Source organism: Mobula hypostoma (genome assembly GCF_963921235.1).
Source record: "Mobula hypostoma chromosome Y unlocalized genomic scaffold, sMobHyp1.1 SUPER_Y_unloc_3, whole genome shotgun sequence".
NCBI lineage: Eukaryota > Metazoa > Chordata > Chondrichthyes > Myliobatiformes > Myliobatidae > Mobula > Mobula hypostoma.
Genome location: NW_026948173.1, coordinates 234,063 through 259,546, shown reverse-complemented (window position 1 = coordinate 259,546; position 25,484 = coordinate 234,063). Strand labels below are relative to the sequence as shown.

Genomic DNA, 25,484 nt, shown 5'->3' with positions numbered 1-25,484 from the left:
AGGTGTGACGTGGCAGCACTAGCAGAAGCCACCAGACATCAGTTGTGGCTCAATGTTCGTACTGGTTACACGTGCATTTGCTGCGCGCTGATATTTTGACTTAGACTTTGTGTTTAATTTCACTGTGAAAATGTCAAAAGGAGCTGCAGATACCCCTATGGGTAACAACGAGAAAAAGAGAAGGAAGCATCTATCATTATCAATAACGCAGAAAGTGGAGTTACTGCAGAAGCTTGATCGTGGTGTGTCTGTGCGGCGTCTTTCTGAGGAGAATAGTGTCAGAACTACCACTGTACATGATTTAAATAAACAGAAAGACAAGTTACTGAAGTTTTATAATGACAGTGACGTTCTACATTTATTCCAATAAGTCATTTACCATGTGTTTGATTCGGTTCGTTTGAAGCTGTTGCTATGTACCCCATAACTGGGTTGCCAAACCAGCAGAAATGGACCACTTAGCTGGAGACTGGATTACTGGAACTAAGAAAGTTTTATTAAAGAAATAAGCATCACAGTACTCTAATAGTAAGGATATAAATGCAACAGGTTAGCAATGAATAAACACACATGTACACAGAACTAGGATAATAGGATCAATCAAGCTCTATCGCAGTCTAGGGGTAAAATAATCAGTCTCAAGTGACACGGAGTTCAGTTCAATTCAGTTCAGTTCGCAGTAATTGCTGTTGTGCCGTTGGGGAGGGAGAGAGAGAGAACGAATGAATATGCAAATCGGATTCCAAACAGACCTTCGATATTCCTCGCAGTTAGCTTTCGGGCGAGCCCTTTGTAATGTCTCCTGAGGTCACCGACTGTGACCCCTCCGTTCCAGATATGATCGTTCTTCTGCAGTGAACCCAGCACCCAGGCAAGGGTGGACACACACACCAGGTTCCCGCCGATCATACCTTCTCAGCCTGTGCGTCTATGGTCAGTCCCGTGACCAGACCTCCAAACTCCCACTAACTTGTGGGGGCACACCGCTCTTCCAGGGTCTCGTTATCTCATGATCTCGTGGTGTGCCTTGCCTTAGCGAACCTGTTCTTTTTATCCCCCTGCTGGGGTATCGCCTGTCCACAGTTCAGGTTTAAAGCAATCGGTCTGTCAATACTCGGACTGCTGTCTATTTCCATTATCTCTCTCTCCTCTCTCATTAACATTTTGAATGTTTCTCCATTGTCTCACTTATCTCTCTCATTAGCATCAATCTTCTGATAACTTGGTTTTTCTTCACACCTCTATCCTTCAAAGGATTTTTACCGGGGTAAAAATTATAGGCATGAATACATTATTAGATACACACTAATATACAGGGTCATCAGCTATTCGGCTAATACAGAGAACTTTTAAGTTTTCAACACCTTGACAGACAGTCAGCAATCACATTTTCCATTCCTTTTATATGTGTTATTTTAATAATCCTCTAAGACCAGGCTCCAACTTAGCAAACTTCATAGTGGCCAAAAACACTAATGAATGGTGATCAGTGTAATTTCTCAGTGGTTTTCGTCCTGGACACAGATAACAAGGGTCGTCCCATACCAACTTAGCATTCTTTGGCAAGGGCTTAGTAAGAGGGTTGGTACTATCCGCAAAGTTGTTTTTTTTTCCGCAAAACTTCTGATAGTACCCCACCATCTCCAAGAACCTTCTCAGGGCTCTCTTGTCTGTCGGGGTGGGGACTTCAGAGATAGCCCGCACCTTAGCTTGCATCGGAGCCAGCTGCCCCTGTCCTACCACAAATCCCAGATAAGTGACCTTCGTGCGGCCGAACTCACTTTTTGCAAGGTTCACTGTCAGGCTGGCTTCAGACAGCCGTTTAAACAGCTCCTCCCACGTGTTACTCCAGACCACTACATCGCCAATATACACTTCTGTGTTCTTTAGCCCTTTTGTCACTGAATTAATTACTCTATAGGGGTGTTGCTCACTAGGCTGACCTGATGTGACAACACCATGTCCCGGGACATTCAGACATAAGTGTGCGTGCCGTTTAATTAGTTCTCTTAACGGGTCGCTTTGTTCGGGGATTAAGGGAGAGAACTCATCAGCAAAGTTGGTCAACACAATAGAGTTCTCCCATCTGGTCAGTACCACACTTACCTTTTCAAAATGGGTTTTCCCCTTATCAGGTGGCACCCTAGCCTCATTAATTTTCATGATATCACCAGCTAGATCTGTTTTCTGATTGTGGTGAGCTTTTAACATGTTAATATCCTCCAACTGTGTTAACTCACGTCTGCAATAGTCAATAACATCCTTCCTCCTGTGCAGCCATGATTCCACCAACAACAGGAATTCTGCAGATGCTGGAAATTCAAGCAACACACATAAAAGTTGCTGGTGAACGCAGCAGGCCAGGCAGCATCTCTAGGAAGAGGTGCAGTTGACGTTTCAGGCTGGCATGATTCCACCGACTGTTTTTCTCCCCCCAAAATGTCCACCGAGGGGTATCTTGTGGGCCAGGTTAAGAACCTCATCCCCATAAATTTTTGGCACCATCTCCCATTCCTCATTTGCGGGCATGGTACTTGGTCTCCCTTTCTTCCTTAGCACTCTCTCCTCCAGACAATAGCCTACTGGCTCCCTTTTTAATTCTGCTTCAGAGAGAGCTGTCTCCGCCGAAACCATCAGCTCCTCGTCTCGCTCCTGTGTCTGTACAAAGTCCTTCCCTGCTAATGCTAAGTCTGCCTCAACTCCCTCACTTCCTCCTGTTCCACTACGCTCCTTCTTTTCACTTTCTAACCCCCCTGGTACAAAGCTGGTAAAAATGTCTCAGCCAATTCTATAGTTACGTCGGCAGCCTTTCTAGACATACGCCGAGTCACTGCGCAAACGGGATGAACCTGTGAGTCCTTGGGCGGGGCCTCAAAGCTGGCAGGCTGGCTTGTCAGTTTTACTATTGAGAACACATTTCCGCCGGCGAGGTCATTACCAAGTATGACTTCCACGCCTTTCATCGGTAGTTCGGGCCTCACCCCGATCGTGACCTGTCCAGAGACCAAGTTGCTTTTTAGGTGTATCTGGTGGAAAGGTACTGCCTCAGTCCCTTTCCCAATGCCTTTTATGACTCTGACTTTCCCAGTCTCAGTCTCTGAACTAAAGTCTAACACACTCTTTTAATATCAATGACTGACACGCTCCAGTGTCTCTCCAGATCCGTACTTAACCCCTCCTTCACCGACACCAATCCGGCCGAGATAAACCTCTCGCGCCCTTCCTGAACTTTGTCAGCCCTCTTCTCTCCTAGCGGCTCGCTTACCAGCTCAATACAGCCAGTCGGAACTGCCGCCTTTCCTTTTCCCATCTCCTTCTTTGGGGCAAAGCACCTGGACGCAAAATGTCCGACTTTCCCACAATTATAACATACGACCCCAGGAGACTTCCTACCAAACTGCTCCCGGTCTACCTTATCCTTCTCACTAGTCCCCGGCTTACTTTCTGACTTTTCTGACGGACTCTCCCCGCCGTCCTGACTACCCTTCTGGTAGCCTTTACTCGGGGAAAACTTTGTTTTATGTGTCAATGCGTACTCATCCACTAACTTAGCAGTTGCGGCTAAAGTGGCTGACTCTTTCTCATCTAGGTAGGGTCTCATACCCTCAGGGACACAACCTTTAAACTGCTCAATCAGGATCAGCTGTAGCAGTCTGTCATAATCCCCATTTACCCCCTTCGAGGCGCACCAACGCTCACAATACGTCTGCATCTCACAGGTAAACTCTAAATACGTGCGGCCCCACTGCTTCCTCGCATTCCGGAACCTCTGCCGGTATGCCTCCGGGACCAACTCATAAATCCTAAGGATGGCCTCTTTCACCACCTCATACCTCTAGGCATCTTCCGCGGACAAAGCCTAGTAAGCTTGTTGGGCTTTTCCTTTAAGTGCACTCTGAAGCAAAATAGCCCACTTATCCCTCGGCCAGTCCTGACTTGCAGCAACTTTTTCGAAATGGAGAAAGTACCGATCAACATCGGTCTCCTCAAATGGGGGAACCAGCCTAACCTTCTGGGTCGCCCTGAACCCTCCACCTTGGTTCGGCATGGGCCCCTGCTCTGCCATCATCTTTAACCTCTCCAGCTCGAAATCCCTTTCCCTCTGTTTCTCTAACCGCCTCTCTTCTCGCTCCAACTGCCTCTCTTTCTCTTCTTGCTCCAACTGCCTCTCTCTCCCTTGCCGTTCTAACTGTTTCTCCTCATGTTCTAGCTGCCGTACCCGGAACTTGTGCTCGAGTCTCAATTTTTCAATCTGCACCTGTACTGCGCCTCCACCAGGTTTTCCAATAGACATCACCTCCAGCTCGCCTTGGGGAAACACACCTTTAGACACATAATGCTCTGTGATAGCTCTGTGCATCTCCTCTCTCCACATTGTCGACTTCCCCTTAACAAGATTCAACCGTTTGGCCACAGCTGCCAATTCTGCTTTCCTGGCGTTCTCTAATGCCTCCAAAGTCGGCGCCTTTAGAAATTCCTCATTCTCCATTTCTGCTGTTTGCCTTTTCTTTCTTTCGGGAATTTTAACCCAATCAATTTACCCCGTCCCAAATTTAGTGTTCAAAATCGCGGACGAGAACCCCACTTATGTTACGTACCTCGTAACTGGGTTGCCAAACCAGCAGAAATGGACCACTTAGTTGGAGTCTGGATTACTGGAATTAAGAAAGTTTTATTAAAGAAATAAGCAACACAGTACTCTAATAGTAAGGATATGAATGCAACAGGTTAGCAATGAATAAACACACATGTACACAGAACTAGGTTAATAGGATCAATCAAGCTCCATCGCAGTCTAGAGGTAAAATGATCAGTCTCAAATGTCACAGAGTTCAGTTCAATTTAGTTCAGTTGCAGTAATCGCTGTTGTGCCGCTGGGGAGGGAGAGAGAGAGAACAAATGAATATGCAAATCGGATTCCAAACAGACCTTCGATATTTCTCGCAGTTAGCTTTCAGGCGAGCCCTTTGTAATGTCTTCTGAGGTCACCGACTGTGACCCCTCCATTCCAGATACGATCGTTCTTCTGCGGTGAGCCCAGCACCCAGGCAAGGGCGGACACACACACACCGGGTTCCCGCCCGACCGCACCTTTCCACCCTATGCGTCTATGGCTGGTCCCGTGACCAGACCTCCAAAACTCCCACCAACTTGTGGGGGCACACCGCTTCCAGGGTCTCGTTACCTCGTGGTGTCGTGTGTCTTGCCTTAGCGAACCTGTTCCTTTTATCCCCCTGCTGGGGTATCGTCTGTCCATCAAACTTCAAACAGTTCGGGTTCAAAGCAACCGGTCTCTGACAATACTCGGAACTGTGTCTCCTTTCGGTAATCTCTCCCGTATCTCTCTTATTAGCATTTTGAATGTTCCCCCATTGTCCTCTTATCAGCATCAATCTTCTGATAATTTGGTCTGTTGTCACACTGTATATTTTTATGTTTTATTGAATGTTTTTGTTGGAAATAAATTTTTTTCTTGTCATTGTTCCCTAAACAATACAATATAACAACTATTTACATTGCATTTACATTGTATTAGGTATTATAAGTAATCTAGAGATGACTTAAAGTATACGTGAGGATGTGCATAGGTTTGGTACACCACTGGGTCCTAAAGTCCACCGCACTGAAACAGGTTAAATAAGGGACTTGAGCATACGTGTTTTTTGGTATCGGCGGGGTGGGGGTTGGGCTCTGAAATCCGAAAAATTCTGAATTCCGAAATGCAACTGGCCCCAAGGATTTCGGATAAGGGATTGTGGGCCTGTAACTATATTATAATACTGTAGGTTTTCATAAATAAAATGCAGAGGCATTTTTAAGGGAAACTGTAACAACTCACTTTATTTTGAACCAAATGCAGAACTTAAAATGTGGTTAAAAAAAAACTACATGTCATCACATCAGACCAGCCTCTTAAAGTGAAGCCCAACTCAATGCTGGTGGTTGCGAATTTTGTACGTTTCCAACAATTACATTACCTTACACAGCCCCTTCCCCATGCCCTAGAAAACTGGCATTGTGAGCATGTCTGGAGCTTGGAAGAGCCACCCAGCTCATATTCCATGGATGAAGGAATAGCAGAAGCCTCTGGCTCGTCCAGAGGTGTGTTACCATGTCCATGGTCATATTGTGTCAGCAGGGACATGGTAGCAGAATCCTCCAAATCTTGCTGGGTCATTTTGATGAGATGGATCAAAAATCATTCAGGTTTTGGTCTCACATCTATGATGTCTTTTCTCTCCATTCCAAAGTGCAGAATGGGTCATCGTAAGGGGGCCTAAGGGGATGTTAGTGATGAGGTGCAATGTAGACCAATAGAAACCCAAGAGAGCTATATGTCATGTTGGGAAGTAGGAATAGGTGAAAAGGAATTGAATTTACCGAGGAGGATGTAACCCAGACAGTTGTGGCGTCAGGAATAAAATCACTTGGCACATATCAGCTGCCTGTATGAAAACTCAACCATGGATGGCTGGAGGTCCTCTTCTGGATGACCCATGGGAGCTGATCATGCCAACACTCATCTTTCAGGGAAATCCTCAGAGCAATCTTTAAGAGGCAAAACTACTTGTATGGAACACTGGACTGCAGGTGTGTGATGTGATGTACAGGGGGAGCGTAAGTTCAGCAGCTCGCAGAATGAAGCAGTGATATAAATTTACCATGTCTAAAAATTCCAGAAGCTTTTTAGTAATGTGGGATAATAGGAAAACCATAACAGCGGTTAGTTTTGATGGGAGGGGTTTCGCACATCTGTGGAGATGCGTTGGCTGAGAAAGTCATGATTGACAACCCAGACTGACATTTAGCAAGATTAATAATCAACCCATGCTGGCTTAAGCATTTGAAAAGTGTGAAGAGATGTTATTAATGTTCAAATTTTGTTGCTGTGGCAACAAGTACGTTATCCAGGTAAACAAAAAGAAAATCTAAGTCTTTTAATACATAATACATCAGCTGTTGGAAAGTCTGTACTATATTTTCCAGCCCAATCCTCATGAGTAAAAATTCAAAACCCAAATTTTGGGAATGACACACAGACATATGATGGAAGCCCCTAACTTCAGTTGAAATTAATTTTCCAACTAAACATGCCAAAAAATCTTGGATCAGGAATCCTCCTACTGACATTGCATGGAGTAGATGCATTTCTTGAACAGCTCCGTCCTTTTTAAATTACTGAATCCAATCTGCTTTGAAAAACTTACTTTTGGAGTATTATGATGTCTCGCGCTAAAACTTCTAAAAAAGACGACGGAAGCTATTGCGGAGTTAGTTCGGAAAGCTCAGAGCTATATGTCTGAACAATTTTCCGATGTAACCACAGAGCTTAAATGAATGGAGATTCTCCTCTGCAGACTTTGCAGAAAATTTTACAGGAACATATTACTCAGATTCAAGAACATGAAGATACTTTAACCAGACTGGACACTGAGACAGATGAATTGGAAAAACTTGGAGATAAACAATCGAAAATCATTGAATCTTTAAGACAAAAGATTGTTGCTTTGGAGAACAGATCAGGAAGGAACAATATATGAATTTTGCACACTGAATTTTGCAGACTGGGCACACTGAATCCCAGTGTTTAGACCCTCTTCTCAACAAAGACCTTGACCTGTGATAATTGCTTTTCATGACTTCCAAACTAAGGTTTCTATAATTCGTCAATCTTGTCGGTTAGGTATGATTAACTTTGGAGATTATAAGATAAGGCTGGTCGAAGATTATTTGCGTGAGGTATTAAACGAACTTTTTAAGTATAGAAAGGTTATGGCGGAGTTATACAACAAAGGCTAAAAACCTGATAAGTTACTCCGCTCACCTCAGGATCATTTTGGAAAATGGATCTCCTAAGTGGTATTGTTCCACTGAGGAAGTGCACGATTTTCTTCAGGCCAAATCAAGTCCAGGAGACTAATTGTTTAATACCGTATCATATAAATTAGGCTTCCTTAGCTTGACCTATTCTTTGTTGTTGAACGTTTGCAATCTAATAGTTTAGTACATCTTTCTTTTGAACAGTTCTCTCTTCTATTCTCGTATACTCTTATAATTAGTTTCTGTTCTTAGCGTAAACAACAGGAATTCTGCAGATGCTGGAAATTCAAGCAATATACATCAAAGTTGCTGGTGAACGCAGCAGGCCAAGCAGCATCTATAGGAAGAGGTGCAGTCGACGTTTCAGGCCGAGACCCTTCGTCAGGACTAACTGAAGGAAGAGTGAGTAAGGGATTTGAAAGTGGGAGGGGGAAGGGGAGATCCAAAATGATAGGAGAAGACAGGAGGGGGAGGGATGGAGCCAAGAGCTGGACAGGTAATAGGCAAAAGGGGATACGAGAGGATCATGGGACAGGAGGTCCGGGAAGAAAGACGGGGGGGGGGTGACCCAGAGGATGGGCAAGAGGTATATTCAGAGGGACAGAGGGAGAAAAAGGAGAGTGAGAGAAAGAATGTGTGCATAAAAATGAGTAACAGATGGGGTACGAGGGGGAGGTGGGGCCTTAGCGGAAGTTAGAGAAGTCAATGTTCATGCCATCAGGTTGGAGGCTACCCAGACGGAATATAAGGTGTTGTTCCTCCAACCTGAGTGTGGCTTCATCTTTACAGTAGAGGACGCTGTGGATAGACATGTCAGAATGGGAATGGGATGTGGAATTAAAATGTGTGGCCACTGGGAGATCCTGCTTTCTCTGACGGACAGAGCGTGGATGTTCAGCAAAGCGGTCTCCCAGTCTGCGTCGGGTCTCACCAATATATAAAAGGCCACATCGGGAGCACCGGACGCAGTATATCACCCCAGTCGACTCACAGGTGAAGTGATGCCTCACCTGGAAGGACTGTTTGGGGCCCTGAATGGTGGTAAGGGAGGAAGTGTAAGGGCATGTGTAGCACTTGTTCCGCTTACACGGATAAGTGCCAGGAGGGAGATCAGTGGGGAGGGATGGGAGGGACGAATGGACAAGGGAGTTGTGTAGGGAGCGATCCCTGCGGAATGCAGAGGGGGGGGAGGGAAAGATGTGCTTAGTGGTGGGATCCCGTTGGAGGTGGCGGAAGTTACGGAGAATAATATGTTGGACCCGGAGGCTGGTGGGGTGGTAGGTGAGGACCAGGGGAACCCTATTCCTAGTGGGGTGGTGGGAAGATGGAGTGAGAGCAGATGAACGTGAAATGGGGGAGATGCGTTTAAGAGCAGAGTTGATAGTGGAGGAAGGGAAGCCCCTTTCTTTAAAAAAGGAAGACATCTCCCTCGTCCTAGAATGAAAAGCCTCATCCTGAGAGCAGATGCGGCGGAGACGGAGGAATTGCGAGAAGTGGATGGCGTTTTTGCAAGAGACAGGGTGAGAAGAGGAATAGTCCAGATAGCTGTGAGTGTCAGTAGGCTTATAGTAGACATTAGTGGATAAGCTGTCTCCAGAGACAGAGACAGAAAGATCTAGAAAGGGGAGGGAGGTGTCGGAAATGGACCAGGTAAACTTGAGGGCAGGGTGAAAGTTGGAGGCAAAGTTAATAAAGTCAACGAGTTCTGCATGCGTGCAGGAAGCAGCGCCAATGCAGTCGTCGATGTAGCGAAGGAAAAGTGGGGGACAGATACCAGAATAGGCGCAGAACATAGATTGTTCCACAAACCCAACAAAAAGGCAGGCATAGCTAGGACCCATACGGGTGCCCATAGCTACACCTTTAGTTTGGAGGAAATGGGAGGAGCCAAAGGAGAAATTATTAAGAGTAAGGACTAATTCCGCTAGATGGAGCAGAGTAGTGGTAGAGGGGAACTGATTAGGTCTGGAATCCAAAAAGAAGCGTAGAGCTTTGAGACCTTCCTGATAGGGGATGGAAGTATATAAGGACTGGACATCCATGGTGAAAATAAAGCGGTGGGGGTCAGGGAACTTAAAATCATCGAAAAGTTTAAGAGCGTGAGAAGTGTCACGAACATAGGTCGGAAGGGATTGAACAAGGGGTGATAAAACAGTGTCGAGGTATGCAGAAATGAGTTCGGTGGGGCAGGAGCAAGCTGAGACAATAGGTCGGCCAGGACAGGCAGGTTTGTGGATCTTGGGTAGGAGGTAGAAACGGGAAGTGCGGGGTGTGGGAACTATAACGTTGGTAGCAGTGGATGGGAGATCCCCTGAGCGGATAAAGTCGGTGATGGTGTGGGAGACAATGGCCTGGTGCTCCTTAGTGGGGTCATGATCGAGGGGTAAATAAGAGGAGGTATCCGCGAGTTGTCGCTGCCCCTCGGCAAGGTAGAGGTCTGTTCCTAGCGTATTTTCTTTGCTGAATTAATTTTTTTTTCAACATGATGTTTTGAACTCTTCTTTAGCTCTTTGGAATAATATTTAGTCTATCAACTCCAGAAGGTTAAATGTTTATTTCTGCTTCATTTAACCTTGTTCCCTCAGTATCACTGATCAATTCGTTGCAACTGTGCATTTTATTTATTACTTTTTTCTTTGAATAATTCTTTTTTTCAATATATTTTCATAATTCTTTTTTCTCTTCTTTAATTTTTTCTTTTTTAGAAATTAATAGACTTTAGTAAGTTTTCTTCGTAACTATTTTTTGCAAACATTATGCTTTCATTTTTTTTAGTTCTTTTGAAAGTTATTTAGTCTAGGCTGGAATTCATTCTGTACTAACCTTTTCTTCTCTTGAAGCTTTGCCAGTAGGATATTGGGGGAGGGATTTATGAGTAGATAAGCTTTCGCCTTCGCTTGGGTAATTTTTCTTCCGGGGGGGTGGATGGGAGTGGGCTGTTCTTTTTCTTTTTCCTTTTTATTAGCTGTTTGGATATCCCTGCTTCGTCTATTGCTTGGTCAAGTATTTTGAATTTTAAGGTTTGGATTTTTGGTATATTCAAATGGTTTATGTTTAATATCTCTTTTAAACATAATCAAATGGTCTACAATATTAATTTTCTTAGTTTAAATGTGAAAAGTTTAAACCACCCTGTGAAACACAGTAAGGTTTTTACCTATATTAAGAAACTGAGTACCTCAATTACTTTTTTAACAAGAGACACATGTTCGCAGATCTGACTGTGAGCGTTTGTTCAAATGTTGCAATGGTCTATCTTTTCATTCTTCCTTTCAAGCCAAGGCCAGAGGTATTTCGATTTTAATTGACAATTCAGTTGCTTTTGTTCAACATGGTATAATGTCTGACCTGGATGGGCGGTTCGTTATTGTCTCAGGAAACTAGATGACAAACCAATGGTTTTTGCTAATATCTATGCTCCGAATATAGATGATCCTGGCTTTTTTGAACGTTTATTTTCCTTTTTACCAGACTTAAATTTGTACCCTTTAATCTTGGGATGGGATTTTAATCGTTGTCTTGACCCTGTTTAGACCGTTCATTTTCAAAACGATTGAATATTAGTAGATCTACCTCCTATATCCAATCTTTTCCAATGAAATGTGACATTATTGATGTTTGGTGTTTTTTATATCCAACAAGTAGAGAATATTCCTTTTTTTCTCATGTTCATCATGCCTATTCCAGGATTGATTATTTTTTTGTCGATAGTCATTTGATACCCTCTGTTCAATCCTGTGATTATAAAGAAATTGCTGTTTCAGATCATACCCCCATTTTTAAATCTTTAGATCTTCCGGGTGTTTCTCGATCAAACCGATTTTGACGTTTTAATCCAATTTTACTATCGGATAAATCTTTTTTTTTCACAATTTTTAGAGAGTCAAATTACTTTTTTCTTTTAAGAGAATACACTAGATAGCACTTCCAGCCTTATTATTTAGGATGCTTTCAAGGCTTATGTTAAGAGGCCAAATTATTTCCTACACAGCAAGTATTAAGAAAAAGCTAATAAGGAGAGAACTGATTTAGCCAATCAGCTGAAACATTTAGATCAAAAAAATACTTCTGATCCGGATCCTGTTTTGTATAAGAGACTTGTGGAAGTCAAACTAAATATGCTACGTTCTTAACTTACCCAGCTGAAACTCAACTTTTAAAAGATAAAAGTCAATTTTATGTTCATGGTGATAAAACGGGCAAACTTTTGGCTAATCAACATAAAACTTGAACAGTTAAATGTCAAATTAAGGAAATCTCCAAAGCAAATGATGATAAAACTTCTGATCAATTAGGAATAAACAGTACTTTTATTTTACTCTAAACTGTATAGTTCAGTTTCGCCTAAAGCCAATTTTGCTATGAATAATTTTCTAGATCGTTTAAACATTCCCCCACTTTCTGAAGTTAATCAAAAATGGTTAGATCAACCTTTTCTTTCTGAGGAAATTGCCCAGCTTGTCCATTCTCTGAGTCCAGGGAAGGCTCCTGGTCCTGACGGATTTTCTGTAGAGTTCTACAAGGCTTTTGCTCCTTTGCTTATTCCTCACTTACTTTCTGCTCTTTCTGACTCTTTTAAATTAGGTAGGTCGCCACAATCTTTTTATGATGCCTCTATTTCACTTATTCTCAAAAAGAATAAAGATCCAACTGATTGCTCTTCCTACAGACCTATTTCTTCACTTAATGTTGACGCTAAAATTTTATCTAAATTTTTGACTCATAGGATGGAAAACATTCTGCCTTTTATTATCTCTGATGACCAGACCAAATTTATTAAAAATTGTTATTCTCATTTTAATATTTGTCGTTTACTGAATGCTATTTATTCTCCCTCTAAAGAAACTTCGGAATGTGCAATTTCTTTAGAAGCTGAGAAAGCCTTTGACCGGGTTGAATGGAATTATTTATTTAAAAGATTAGAAAAATTTAGATTTGTCTCCAATTTCATTCAATGGATTAAATTACTTTATTCATCTCCCACTGCACAGGTTCTTATTAACCCTCAGAGTTCTAAACTACTTAATCTCCAATGTGGAACCAGACAAGGTTGTCCTTCGAGTCCTTTGCTTTTTCATTTGGCTTTATCACCTTTAGCCATTGCATTTTGTGAATCCATTGACATCTCAGGTATTTTAAGGAGGGATATCACTCATAAGGTGTCGCTTTATGCTGATGACCTTTTGCTCCAAATTTCTAATGTGGAGTCCTCTCTACCCTCAATACTCTCTTTACTTTCTGAATTTAGTCAGTTCTCAGGTTATAAACTTAATCTTCATAAGAGTGAACCTTTACCCTTTGAATAATTTGGTACCAGTCAATTCTGACCTTCCTTTTAAAATAGTAAGAAATCAATTTACGTTTTTGGGTATAACAATTACTAAGAATTATACATTTAGTTTAAAAAGACTTTATCACTCTTTTGGAATATGTTAAGAAGGTACTACCAAATTGGCCTCCCCTTTCTTTATTGCTAATTGGACGTATACTTCTATTAAAATGAATATTTTGCCTGAATTTTTATAGTCATAGTCATACTTTATTGATCCCGGGGGAAATTGGTTTTCGTTACAGTTGCACCATAAATAATAGTAATAAAACCATAAATAATTAAATAGAAATATGTAAATTATGCTAGAAAATAAGTCCAGGACCAGCCTATTGGCTCAGGGTGTCCATAGGCCTGATGGCCATAGGCAGGAATGACCTCCTATAACGCTCTGTGTTGCATCTCGGTGGAATGAGTCTCTGGCTGAATGTACTCCTGTGCCCACCCAGTACATTATGTAGTGGATGGGAGACACTGTACAAGATGGCATGCAACTTGGACAGCATCCTCTTTTCAGACACCACCTGTTTTTCAAGCCCTATCTGTTTTTATTCCTAAATCCTTTTTCAACTCTTTAGATTCAATTATATCTTCTTACTTATGGAAGAATAAAACACTGATTAAACAAAGTTCATCTTCAGAAAGCTAAAAAGAAAAAAGGGATTAGCCCTACTCAATTTTAGGTTTTACTACTGGACAGTCAACATATACTATCTTACGTTTTGGATATATATTAGTATATACGTTTTGGATTATGAAAGGCATAGTTAGTCTTTTTATCCCTCAAGATACTAGAGTACAGCTTGAAGGTGAGAGGGATAGTTTAAAGGAGATTTATGAGGCAAGAAAATGTGTGGGCTTGAAATGCTATTCTAGGATGAGTGGTGGAAGTAGATAGGATCGCAATATTTAAGAGATATCTAGATAATCACATAATATGTAGGGAATGGAGGACAAGAGGACCACTTAGAAGTAGGTGGGATTATCTTGGAGTGGCATCATGGTCAGCAAGGATACTATGGCCAGAAAGGATCATTTCTGTACTATTTCATGCTCGTAGCTAAGATGCATCAATTTTTCTTCACAGATGTTGCATAGTGGCTGTGGTTAAAACGACACTTTACAGGTGACCCAAGTTCAGTTCCTGCTGCTGCCTATGGGGAACTTGTACATTCTCCAATAACTACGTGGGTTTCTTCCAGGTGCTCTGGTTTCCTCTCACAGTCTAAAGACATACTGCTTGGTAAGTTAACTGACAATTGTACGTTGTCTGTGATTAGGTTAGGATTAAATTGGGGAATTACTGCGCAGTGTGGCTTGAAGGGCCGGAATGGCCCTTCCATTGTGTACCTCAAAAAATGTCTTTTGAGCATTTTCACTTCTTTATCATGCAAATTTCTAACTGAATTATAAAGATTGCTTTAACCTTAAAAAGATGTCAAATATAAACTGAGTAGACAATTTTAAAATCAAATAGCTATTAGTTGAGGAACACGGCATGTATGGATAGATCTGTCCACCTAATTATTGAATTTCCAAAGCCTATAGTGATATTAAGAGACTACAACAAAGGTGAGCAGATGATACGAGATTGCATCAGAGTACACTGAAAACACCTTGATTTTTGCAGAGTTGGCCTTCTGCTATATGGAAAGACAAACAGCAATAGGCAATGTATCTGCTAAGTCAGTTTCACAAACACAAGAGGTATTGGAAATCCTGAGCAGCATACACACAAAGTAGTGTCCACACTAAGGTGAAGTTGTACTGGAGCTGTGTTCTGTCTGCACTCCTGTACGGGTCAGAGTACTGATATATGACAGGGAATGATCTTGCCAAGCTCTCATCATTCCACACCACAAGCCTCCAAATTTCCTGGACAAGAATGATCTCCAACCACACTTTGCTTCCTCAGTGTTATCAAGTGGGCATGGCCAAAATCATCACAAGAAAACGTAAGAAAACGTAAGAGATGGATTGGGCACATTATGGGAAGAGAGGCCAACTCCATTGGACCCCAGAAGGGTGGAAGAAACATGGAAGTCTAAGACAATTTAGTGCTGTATGGTAGAGGCAGAAATGAGGATTCTGAATTACACCTGGGGCACAACACAAAAGATGGGCAAGGACCGACAGAGAAGGAGCATCCTCATACTGCCTTAAATGCCAGCGGTATAATGGATGGTAAGTAAATACACATAAAATGCTGGAGGAACTCAGCAGGTCAGAGCAGCATTGATGACAAAAATAGACAGTCATCATTTTGAGCAAAGCCCCTTCATCACCACTCCAAAACATTGAGTGTTTATTCCTCTCCATAGATGCTGCTGAGTTCGTCCAGCATTTTGAGTAAGTTATCAAGTTGGTATGAGCGGAATTTAGAATGACATTGTGATATATCTTCATTACATGCTGGAATGCAGAATAACTCATGTACTGTCTCATCTGGCTTTTAGTAGGATAACTGTGCCACAAAAGGACTTTAAAAGTTACAGCCTTTTTCCCATCAGTGCAGGTTCAGCTGAGATATGTTCACTAACAAGAGGCTCCTGTATTACCTTATGAATAAATTCTGATTTCATTGTTCCACTACAAAGAACTATCACCATATTGGAGTGGGGAACAAGAGGAATTCTGCAGATGCTGGAAATTCAAGCAACACACAACAAAGTTGCTGGTGAACGCAGCAGGCCAGGCAGCATCTCTAGGAAGAGGTACAGTCGACGTTTCAGGCCGAGACCCTTCGTCAGGACTAACTGAAGGAAAAGTGAGTAAGGGATTTGAAAGTGGGAGGGGGAGGGGGAGATCCAAAATGACAGGAGAAGACAGGAGGGGGAGGGATAGAGCCAAGAGCTGGACAGTTGATTGGCAAAAGGGATATGAGAGGATCATGGGACAGGAGGGCCAGGGAGAAGGAAAAGGGGGAGGTGGGGAAACCCAGAGGATGGGTAAGGGGTATAGTCAGAGGGACAGAGGGAGAAAAAGGATAGTGAGAGAAAGAATGTGTGTATAAAAATAAATAATGGATGGGGTACGAGGGGAAGGTGGGCATTAGCAGAAGTTAGAGAAGTCAATGCTCATGCCATCAGGTTGGAGGCTACCCGGACAGAATATAAGGTGCTGTTCCTCCAACCTGAGTGTGGCTTCATCTTTACAGTAGAGGAAGCCGTGGATAGACATGTCAGAATGGGAATGGGATGTGGAATTAAAATTTGTGGCCACTGGGAGATCCTGCTTTCTCTGGCGGACAGAGCGTAGGTGTTCAGCAAAACAGTCTCCTAGTCTGCATTGGGTCTCGCCAATATATAGAAGGTCACAACGGGAGCACCGGACACAGTATATCACCCTAGCCGACTCACAGGTGAAGTGTCGCCTCACCTGGAAAGAATGTCTAGGGCCCTGAATGGTGGTAAGGGAGAAAGTGTAAGGGCATGTGTAGCACTTGATCCGCTTACAAGGATAAGTGCCAGGACGGAGATCAGTGGGGAGGGATGGGGAGGAACAAATGGACAAGGGAGTCGTATAGGGAGTGATCCCTACGGAAAGCGGGGGGGGGGAGGGAAAGATGTGCTTAGGGGTGGGATCCCGTTGAAGGTGGCAGAAGTTACGGAGAATAATATGTTGGACCCAGATGTTGGTGGGGTGGTAGGTGAGGACCAGGGGTCCCTATTCCTAGTGAGGTCGTGGGAGGATGGAGTGAGAGCAGATGTGCATGAAATGGGGGAGATGCGTTTGAGAGCAGAGTTGATGGTGGAGGAAGGGAAGATTCCTTCTTTAAAAAAGGGCACCTCCGTCGTCCTGGAATGAAAAGCCTCATCCTGAGAGCAGATGCAGCGGAGACGGAGGAATTGAGAGAAGGGGTTGGCATTTTTGCAAGAGACAGGGTGGGAAGAGGAATAATCCAGATAGCTGTGAGAGTCAGTAGGCTTATAGTAGACATCAGTGGATAAGCTGTCTCCAGAGACAGAGACAGAAAGATCTAGAAAGGGGAGGGAGGTGTCGGAAATGGACCAGGTAAACTTGAGGGCAAGGTGAAAGTTGGAGGCAAAGTTAATAAAGTCAACGAGTTCTGCATGCGTGCAGGAAGCAGCGCCAATGCAGTCGTCGATGTAGCGAAGGAAAAGTGGGGGACAGATACCAGAATAGGCGCAGAACATAGATTGTTCCACAAACCCAACAAAAAGGCAGGCATAGCTAGGACCCATACGGGTGCCCATAGCTACACCTTTAGTTTGGAGGAAATGGGAGGAGCCAAAGGAGAAATTATTAAGAGTAAGGACTAATTCCGCTAGATGGAGCAGAGTGGTGGTAGAGGGGAACTGATTAGGTCTGGAATCCAAAAAGAAGCGTAGAGCTTTGAGACCTTCCTGATAGGGGATGGAAGTATATAAGGACTGGACATCCATGGTGAAAATAAAGCGGTGGGGGTCAGGGAACTTAAAATCATCGAAAAGTTTAAGAGCGTGAGAAGTGTCACGAACATAGGTCGGAAGGGATTGAACAAGGGGTGATAAAACAGTGTCGAGGTATGCAGAAATGAGTTCGGTGGGGCAGGAGCAAGCTGAGACAATAGGTCGGCCAGGACAGGCAGGTTTGTGGATCTTGGGTAGGAGGTAGAAACGGGAAGTGCGGGGTGTGGGAACTATAACGTTGGTAGCAGTGGATGGGAGATCCCCTGAGCGGATAAAGTCGGTGATGGTGCGGGAGACAACGGCCTGGTGCTCCTTAGTGGGGTCATGATCGAGGGGTAAATAAGAGGAGGTATCAGCGGGTTTAGTAGTAAGGTTAGGATTAGTGCGGAGGGAGTGGAGAGCAGAGCGTTCGGAAGGAGTAAGGTTGGAATGGGAACAAGGTGCGGTGAAGTCGAGACGGTTGATGTCCCGCCGGCAGTTAGCAATAAAGAGATCCAGAGCAGGCTTCAGAAGACCAGAGCGGGGTGTCCATGAAGAAGAGGAGTGTTGAAGACGGGAGAAAGGGTCATCGGTGGGGGGTGGAAGAGTCCTTGCCGAAGAAGTAGGCTCGGAGACGGATGAAGAAGAGTTCCACATCATGGCGAACACGGAACTCGCTGAGGTGTGGGCGAAGGGGGACAAAGGTGAGGCCCTTACTGAGGACAGAGTGTTCTGCCTCAGACAGTTGAAGGTTCCCCTGGTCCTCACCTACCACTCCACCAGCCTCCGGGTCCAACATATTATTCTCCATAACTTCCGCCACCTCCAACGGGATCCCACCACTAAGCACATCTTTCCCTCCCCCCCCCACCGCTTTCCACAGGGATCGCTCCCCAGAGGACTCCGTTGTCCATTCGTCCCCCCCATCCCTCCCCACTGATCTCCTTCCTGGCACTTATCCTTGTAAGCGGAACAAGTGCTGCACATGCCCTTACACTTCCGCCCTTACCACCATTCAGGGCCCCAGACAGTCCTTCCAGGTGAGGCGACACTTCACCTGTAAGTCGGCTGGGGTGATATATTACATCCGGTTCTCCCGATGTGGCTTTCCAACGCAGACTGGGAGATTGTTTTGCTGAACACCTACGCTCTGTCCGCCAGAGAAAGCAGGATCTCTCAGTGGCCACACATTTTAATTCCACATCCCATTCCCATTCTGACATGTCTATCCACGGCCTCCTCTACTGTAAAGATGAAGCCACACTCAGGTTGGAGGAACAACACCTTATATTCCGTCTGGGTAGCCTCCAACCTGATGGCATGAACACTGACCTCTCTAACTTCCGCTAATGCCCCATCTCCCCCTCGTACCCCCCTCTGACTATACCCCTTGCCCATCCTCTGGGTTCCCCACCCCCCCCCCGTTTCCTTCTCCCTGGGCCTCCTGTCCCATGATCCTCTCATATCCCTTTTGTCAATCACCTGTCCAGCTCTTGGCTCCATCCCTCCCCCTCCTGTCTTCTCCTATCATTTTGGATCTCCCCCTCCTCCTCCCATTTTCAAATCTATTACTAACTCTTCCTTCAGTTAGTCCTGACGAAGGGTCTCGGCCTGAAACGTCGACTGTACCTCTTCCTAGAGATGCTGCCTGGCCTGCTGTGTTCACCAGTAACTTTGATGTGTCTTTTATTTCCTTTCTTTCTTAAATAACCAGCAACATACTGTATACCGCCATTGTGAATATCTGCCTGCCCCTCAGTATAGCTGGTATTGTTGGTTATTATTTGTCTTTTATTCATTTTATTGTGTTTTTTGCTGTGAATCACAGGTTTGTATATGGTGAAGTACTTTGGTAACAAATATATTGTACCATGTAAAAGTTTTAGGTACATGAAAAAAAATTATGTAAAATGAAGATGCTTTGAAAATAATGAAATGAAAAGTTTCTAAATATCAGAAAATCTATTGCAAAGAGCAGTAAAGCATAAAAAACTAAATCAAATCAATATTTGGCACAACCACCCTTTGTCTTTAATTCTCTTAAGGACACCATTGGGCAGTTTTTTAGGAAAATTGGTTGGTGGTTTACTCCAAGCATCTTGAAGAAACTGCCACAGCCCTTTCAGACTTTGGCTGTCTCACTTGCTTATTCCTTGCCAGCTAATCCCAGCTAGCCTCGATGATTTTGAGATCAGAGCTCTGTGAAACCATATTAAAAAACCTAGACTTTTTGCACAGTACTGTATATTGAACTACTTTCTTCTTTACTAATATAGATTCTGGTTCTCCAGTTTATTCTGGAGGCAACAGAAGTGTTACATTTGGAGAAAGGAGCCTAATAATCACATCAAAACAGAAACCAAATTATCAGAGAGAAACTTCAGTTCAGAAGCTTACATGGGAAAGTGAGTATCAAGAAATCAAATGTGACTACAATAATGATTTAATTGATGATAGAGTGTAATTTCCAGTAAAATTTCACTCACAGAACATTTTCAATAACCAGATACCAAGAAGTATTTATGTGGTTCCTTTGTTATTACAATATTCTCCCCTCTGAAATAAAACGACATAAAAGCAACTCAACTCAAACTTACAGGACTTCGTAGATCGGCAGAGAGAATCTGCTTTCCTTCAAAGTGATCTTTAAACCTGCGCCGTGCTTCTTCTATTGTTGGTAGGTGCCCAGCTTTTCCCAACTTTCCCAGGACCAAACCTCTCAAGAGTGCATCTAGATGACCTGCATCACATTCAACAGAAGAGATAAGCAATATTAATTATATTCAGTTGAAATACCACAGAAAATGTATACTGTAGACTAAGGAAATGTGACCAAAATGCAGCTTTATGTGGAAGAGAGAAAGCTGAAGAACTTTTATATTTATTTTACAAGGTGCCTTCCATCTTCTTCTTTCCACTCATGTCTAGCAAACCACATAGTCTCACTCCTCACTAATGGATACTGTATCTTTGTTTTCCAGTTGTATATTCGATTTACATTAAACATCTTCAAAAGCAAATGCCTCAAATAGGTGACACCCTTAAGTACCTTCAGCACCTAGGACATGCCCTCTTCTCATTGCTACCATCAAGGAAGGGGTACAGGACCCTGAAGGCACACGTTATACAGACAATGAACCAACCCACAAATGCCACCTACTTTTTTTTGCTCTCTTTTTGTACTAATTATTTAGTTTATACAGTACTGTACAAAATTCAGGTGCATATATATGTATCGCTAGAGTGCCTAAGAGTTTTGCACAGTACTATACTTATTGATGTGGAGGAGATAGCGAGTATGTAAATCTGGTGACAGCAAAGGATGTTGGGAATGGTGAGGGTGAAGGGTCACAGGAGTGGTGTGGGACAGGTAGCAGAGAAGTGTCAGGATGGGAGGGGTGCAGGTGAAGACACACCTAGCCCTGAGATACCAGACAAGGTAATTTGATTTCAAACATTCTGAAATGTCTCTCTGGTGTTTCCCACTCCTCCCCTCTCCTTTTCCCAACTATGATTCCTTCTCCCTTCCACCTTCCTACTCTCAGTCCACAATAAAAATCCGTATGAGAATCAGGTTTATCATCACTCACGTGTTATGAAATTTGTTTATTTATTTTTGAAGCACCAGTACACAGCAATGCATAAAATTACTATAGTACTGTGCAAAAGACTTAGGCACCCTGGCACATATGTATGTATGTGTGTGTGTGTGTGTGTGTGTGTGTGTGTATGTACTTCTTATTGTAATTTATAGTTCATTTTATATATTGTATTGTACTGTTGGCACTGAACAACAAATTTCATGACATATGCAAGTGACATTAGACATGATTCTGATTATGGTGTGGGATTACGGTCCTATATTTCCTAAGCATACTGGACATGAAGCTTTTCCCAATATGGTAAAACAGTTTATTTTTAATGACACCATTTGTCAGTATTTACCCGCAAATTACTGAATTAATTTAATTCAAATTTTCAACATGTCAAGCTTAAGTTTGAATTCATACTGCTTCCAATAATCACCAGATTACTGGTGTACATTCTTTCTAATGAACCCTGAGGTAATACAATGTTTATCATGAACAGTCAGCTGTCTTTGGAGCAGTTGCCAAGTTTGAGCTTATTAAAGCCATTAAATCACAAGAAAACATAAAATAATACACTGATGAGGCATCATTTAAGAACTGAAAAACTATTTGGATCTAATTATTCCTAGGCATTTCTGATTAAATTCATTAAACACAGATGATTTCAGGAATGTTATATGTAACATCTTCCTTATAAGACCTTGGACATTACTCTGGAAGAATCTTTTCCCTGTCATCACAACGTTTCTCTGAAATAAATACCACTATCTATTTTGGCACCTCTATATTACAAACGAATTATTGGATACAAATTTAATACATTTAATATTTTATTGTTAAAGATATCTTCTGAAAATTACAATATTTTAGTAGCAAATTGTTTTACATTAAATGCAGAAATGAAGGAAATTGGCCACAGAACTATAAAATCACTTTCAGATTTAGGTTTGTTTATCATATGTACATGCAAACATACAGGAAATGCTACAAGCACATAAAATGCCAGGAACTCAGCAGCCAGGCAGCATCTATGGAGAGGAATAAACAGTTAATGTTTTGGGCCAAGACCTTCCATAGTTCAATCCGGTTTGGTTTAACAAGGCACTGGTGAACTTAAGCAATCTCTGGCAAGTGGCTAATGAAATATACAGAACAACTAAATACTTCAGTAAACACACTTTTTCTGGTAAATGATAATTATAAGTAATAGCCCGTAACTTACTTTTGGACTTGAAGGCAATGTCAAGTGACAGAACCAAGGTGAGGTGAGACAATGGTCCTGTCGCTGACAGGGAGGAGGACACAAGGTTCAATTGATATTAAGTGCTGTGCTGAAGGCAAAATTGAAGCAACGAGACTTACAGAATTGACTGAACTCGATGTTTGGACGGAGACTTAAGTGATGTGCCAAATCGGAAAGGTGGGTTACATGCTGAACTGAGTCAGTGACGTCCAGGCCCCAGAGCATGCTGAGAAGATTAAACCCATTGTTTTGCCATTGTCTTGGGCACTGCACCAAATTGAAAAGAACAGGGTGTCAGAGCCTAAGATGAGGGATGGACTGATTCAGATCGCTGCTCCAGACGGTTTACCTGACTGTGCGTTGAACTATAGGGTTCGACTGTAGAATTCAGTTCAGAACACTATTTGCTTGCGTTTTTTTCCCTCTGTATATTCCGTGTTCCACGGTCTTCTATTTTTATATGGTTTCTTCTATCTTTTATGGGCAATATGTCTTGTTTTCTTTGCACGCTGGGCAATTGGTGGTCTTTTTTCTATGGGGTTTCCTTTGTTTCAAGGCTGTCTGTTAGGAGATGAATCTCAATGTTGTATAATATATGCATACTTTGATAACAAATGTTACTTTAAACTTTGATCAGGCAGAACAAGGGTCTAATTCCATAGATGCTGCCCAATCTTCTGAGTTACTCCAGCATTTTATGTGCGTTACTCTGGATTACCCAGCATCTTTGTTAGTGAAAAGCAGAATTTATTTTAGTGAAATGCTCAACTTGCTCTAGATTTTTAAAAAAACAGAACATATGCAAGCCTGTACTTGCTAAGAATAACTGTTAATCAGTTTAAAACTTCTTTCTTTGAGCACTGCCCTCCGGATGGAAGATGACTTGTTGCCAATCTAGTATTGTGGGCTTTGAGGTGGCTAATGAAACTGCAATATCCTTCTCATCACTGGTCAAATAGAAGCGCATTCAGCATGGTGTTGAGAATGTTGAGCCATGTGTCAGGAGCACTCTGAAGTTGTCTCTGTGCAAAAAGCACTAAAATATAACCCCTGCTTTCCTATCCCATCAGACACCAACTGCCCCAACTGTGGGTGATCCTGCAGCTGCTATACTCGCCTCAATTACCAAGTTATGGAAGGTACTTTGACTTCTTGACAGGGAGTGTAGCAGTTAATTGAAGTTACTGGAGCTCTGCCAGCAACTCATGTTCAATGTCTTCTGCTGTCTGCGAGCAGTTTGTACCTTCTCCCCTTGACTGCAGGGGTTTCCTCCTCGTGCTCGGTTTTCACATTCCAAAGATATACTGGTTAGAGTTAGTGAGTTATGGGCATGCTATGTTGGTGTCAGGTGTGATGACACTTGATTTGATTTGACACAACCAATGCACTTCACTGTATATTTCCAGGTTCCTATGTACATGTGAAAAATAAAGCTAAGTTTTATATAAACATTCTGCAATAATTAATGCCAGGTGGAGACCTCCCCACAATAGTTCTCAATACCGGTGCATCACAAGGCTATCTCTTAGTCCCTAATCTACTCCTTGTACACTTTTGACCATGTGTTTGTAGATGATCTCACAGTAGTAAGCTGTATCTCAAATAATGATGGGGGGAGTACAGGAAGGAGATAAGAGAGCTAAGTAACATGGTGTCATGACAATGACCTTTCCTGCAATGTCAACAGAATATGATCTATCCATATTATCCTTTAGCTTTACCAGTCACATACTTGCAACATTTCATGGTAAACCTGACCATCTTGCTCAGGTACAAGTTAATCAAATGACAAGTGCCCTTAGAGACTCCTAATACAAGTCCACAATCCCTTATCTGAAATTCTAAAATCTGAAAAGCTCTGAAAACTGACGTCACTCAGGTGTGACATGGCAGCACTAACAGAGGCTGCCAGACCTCAATTGTGGCTCAGCGCTCGTACTGATTACACGTGCATTTGCTGTTCACTGATATTTTGTGTTCACTGTTGACTTTGTGTTTAATTTCACTGTGAAAATGTCAAAAAGAGCTGCAGATACCCCTATGAGTAACAATGAGAAAAAGAGAAGGAAGCAACTATCATTATGAATAACGCAGAAAATATTGAGGGTTGGCTGCAGAAATTTAAGAATCGTCATGGTGTAAAATATCTGAAAATCTGTGGTGATAAAGCTTCTGCTCATCATGAAGCAGCTGAAAATTACATTGACGAATTTGCCAAGATATTATCTGATGAAAACCTTAGCACTGAACAAATTTACAATGCTGATGAAACAGCTTTGTACTGGCACTACGTTCCTAGAGAAACATTAACACGGCTGATGACGATATGGTGAAACTGTGTGATCAGTTAATTGCTGGCCTTGAACAACGTGCATTTATCATTAAGCAAGAGATTATGGCAGCTTACTCAGTTAAAGAGAGATTGCTTAGACATAAACCTATGTTAATGAGACAGAAGACACTTGAAGAGATTTTTATAAATGCCTTCTGTCGTAGTGCTGCTTCATAACTTGAGAATCCTGTTCCTGGCCCATCAGGTACCTGTAGAGCATTTAGCTTTGTTTGCCAGACGAAATTCAACTTAACTAGAGGTACCTGTACGAAGTTAGCTTAGTTTGAACCTGAATATGTCCTAGAGTATAAATGTTCTACATTTATTCCAATAAATCATTTACTATGTGTTTGATTTGGTTCGTTTGAAGCTGTATATTTTTATGTTTTATTGAATGTTTTTGTTGGAAATAAAATGTACTAGTGTACTTATGGTCTATAATTATCCCACTATTTCATTTATCAGAATATTACTCCATAAATAAACTGTAATAATATGTGTAAAAGAGCGCGGATCGGGAAAACCCGGAAGTTCTTTCTCCAGCACTCATTGTTTGAGCATGTAAAGACCTTTTTCTTGTCATTATTCCCTAAACAATACAGTATAACAACTATTTACATAGCATTCACATTGATTTAAAGTATACGGGAGTAAGTTCTTTCTAGTGCGCATGCACCAGTCGTGCATGCAGCCTGTTACAGCCGTTCCAGACCAGTATTCTTACTTTTTAACTTAGGTTATTTTTTGGTTCTTTTTGCACGGTAACATGTCGAAGATG

At 42.4% G+C, this 25,484-nt stretch overlaps 1 protein-coding gene across 1 annotated transcript in view; it reads right to left on the bottom strand.

The window, feature by feature from the left end:
• The window catches only part of LOC134341434 (puromycin-sensitive aminopeptidase-like), a gene marked incomplete at its 5' end in the record, with an annotated part of 301,555 nt that overhangs the window by 49,066 nt on the left and 227,005 nt on the right, over positions 1–25,484 (bottom strand). The window contains one exon of the mRNA XM_063039287.1: positions 20,139–20,281. Within this exon, the coding sequence (XP_062895357.1) occupies positions 20,139–20,281 (143 nt within the window). The remainder of the gene's footprint in view (positions 1–20,138; positions 20,282–25,484) is intronic.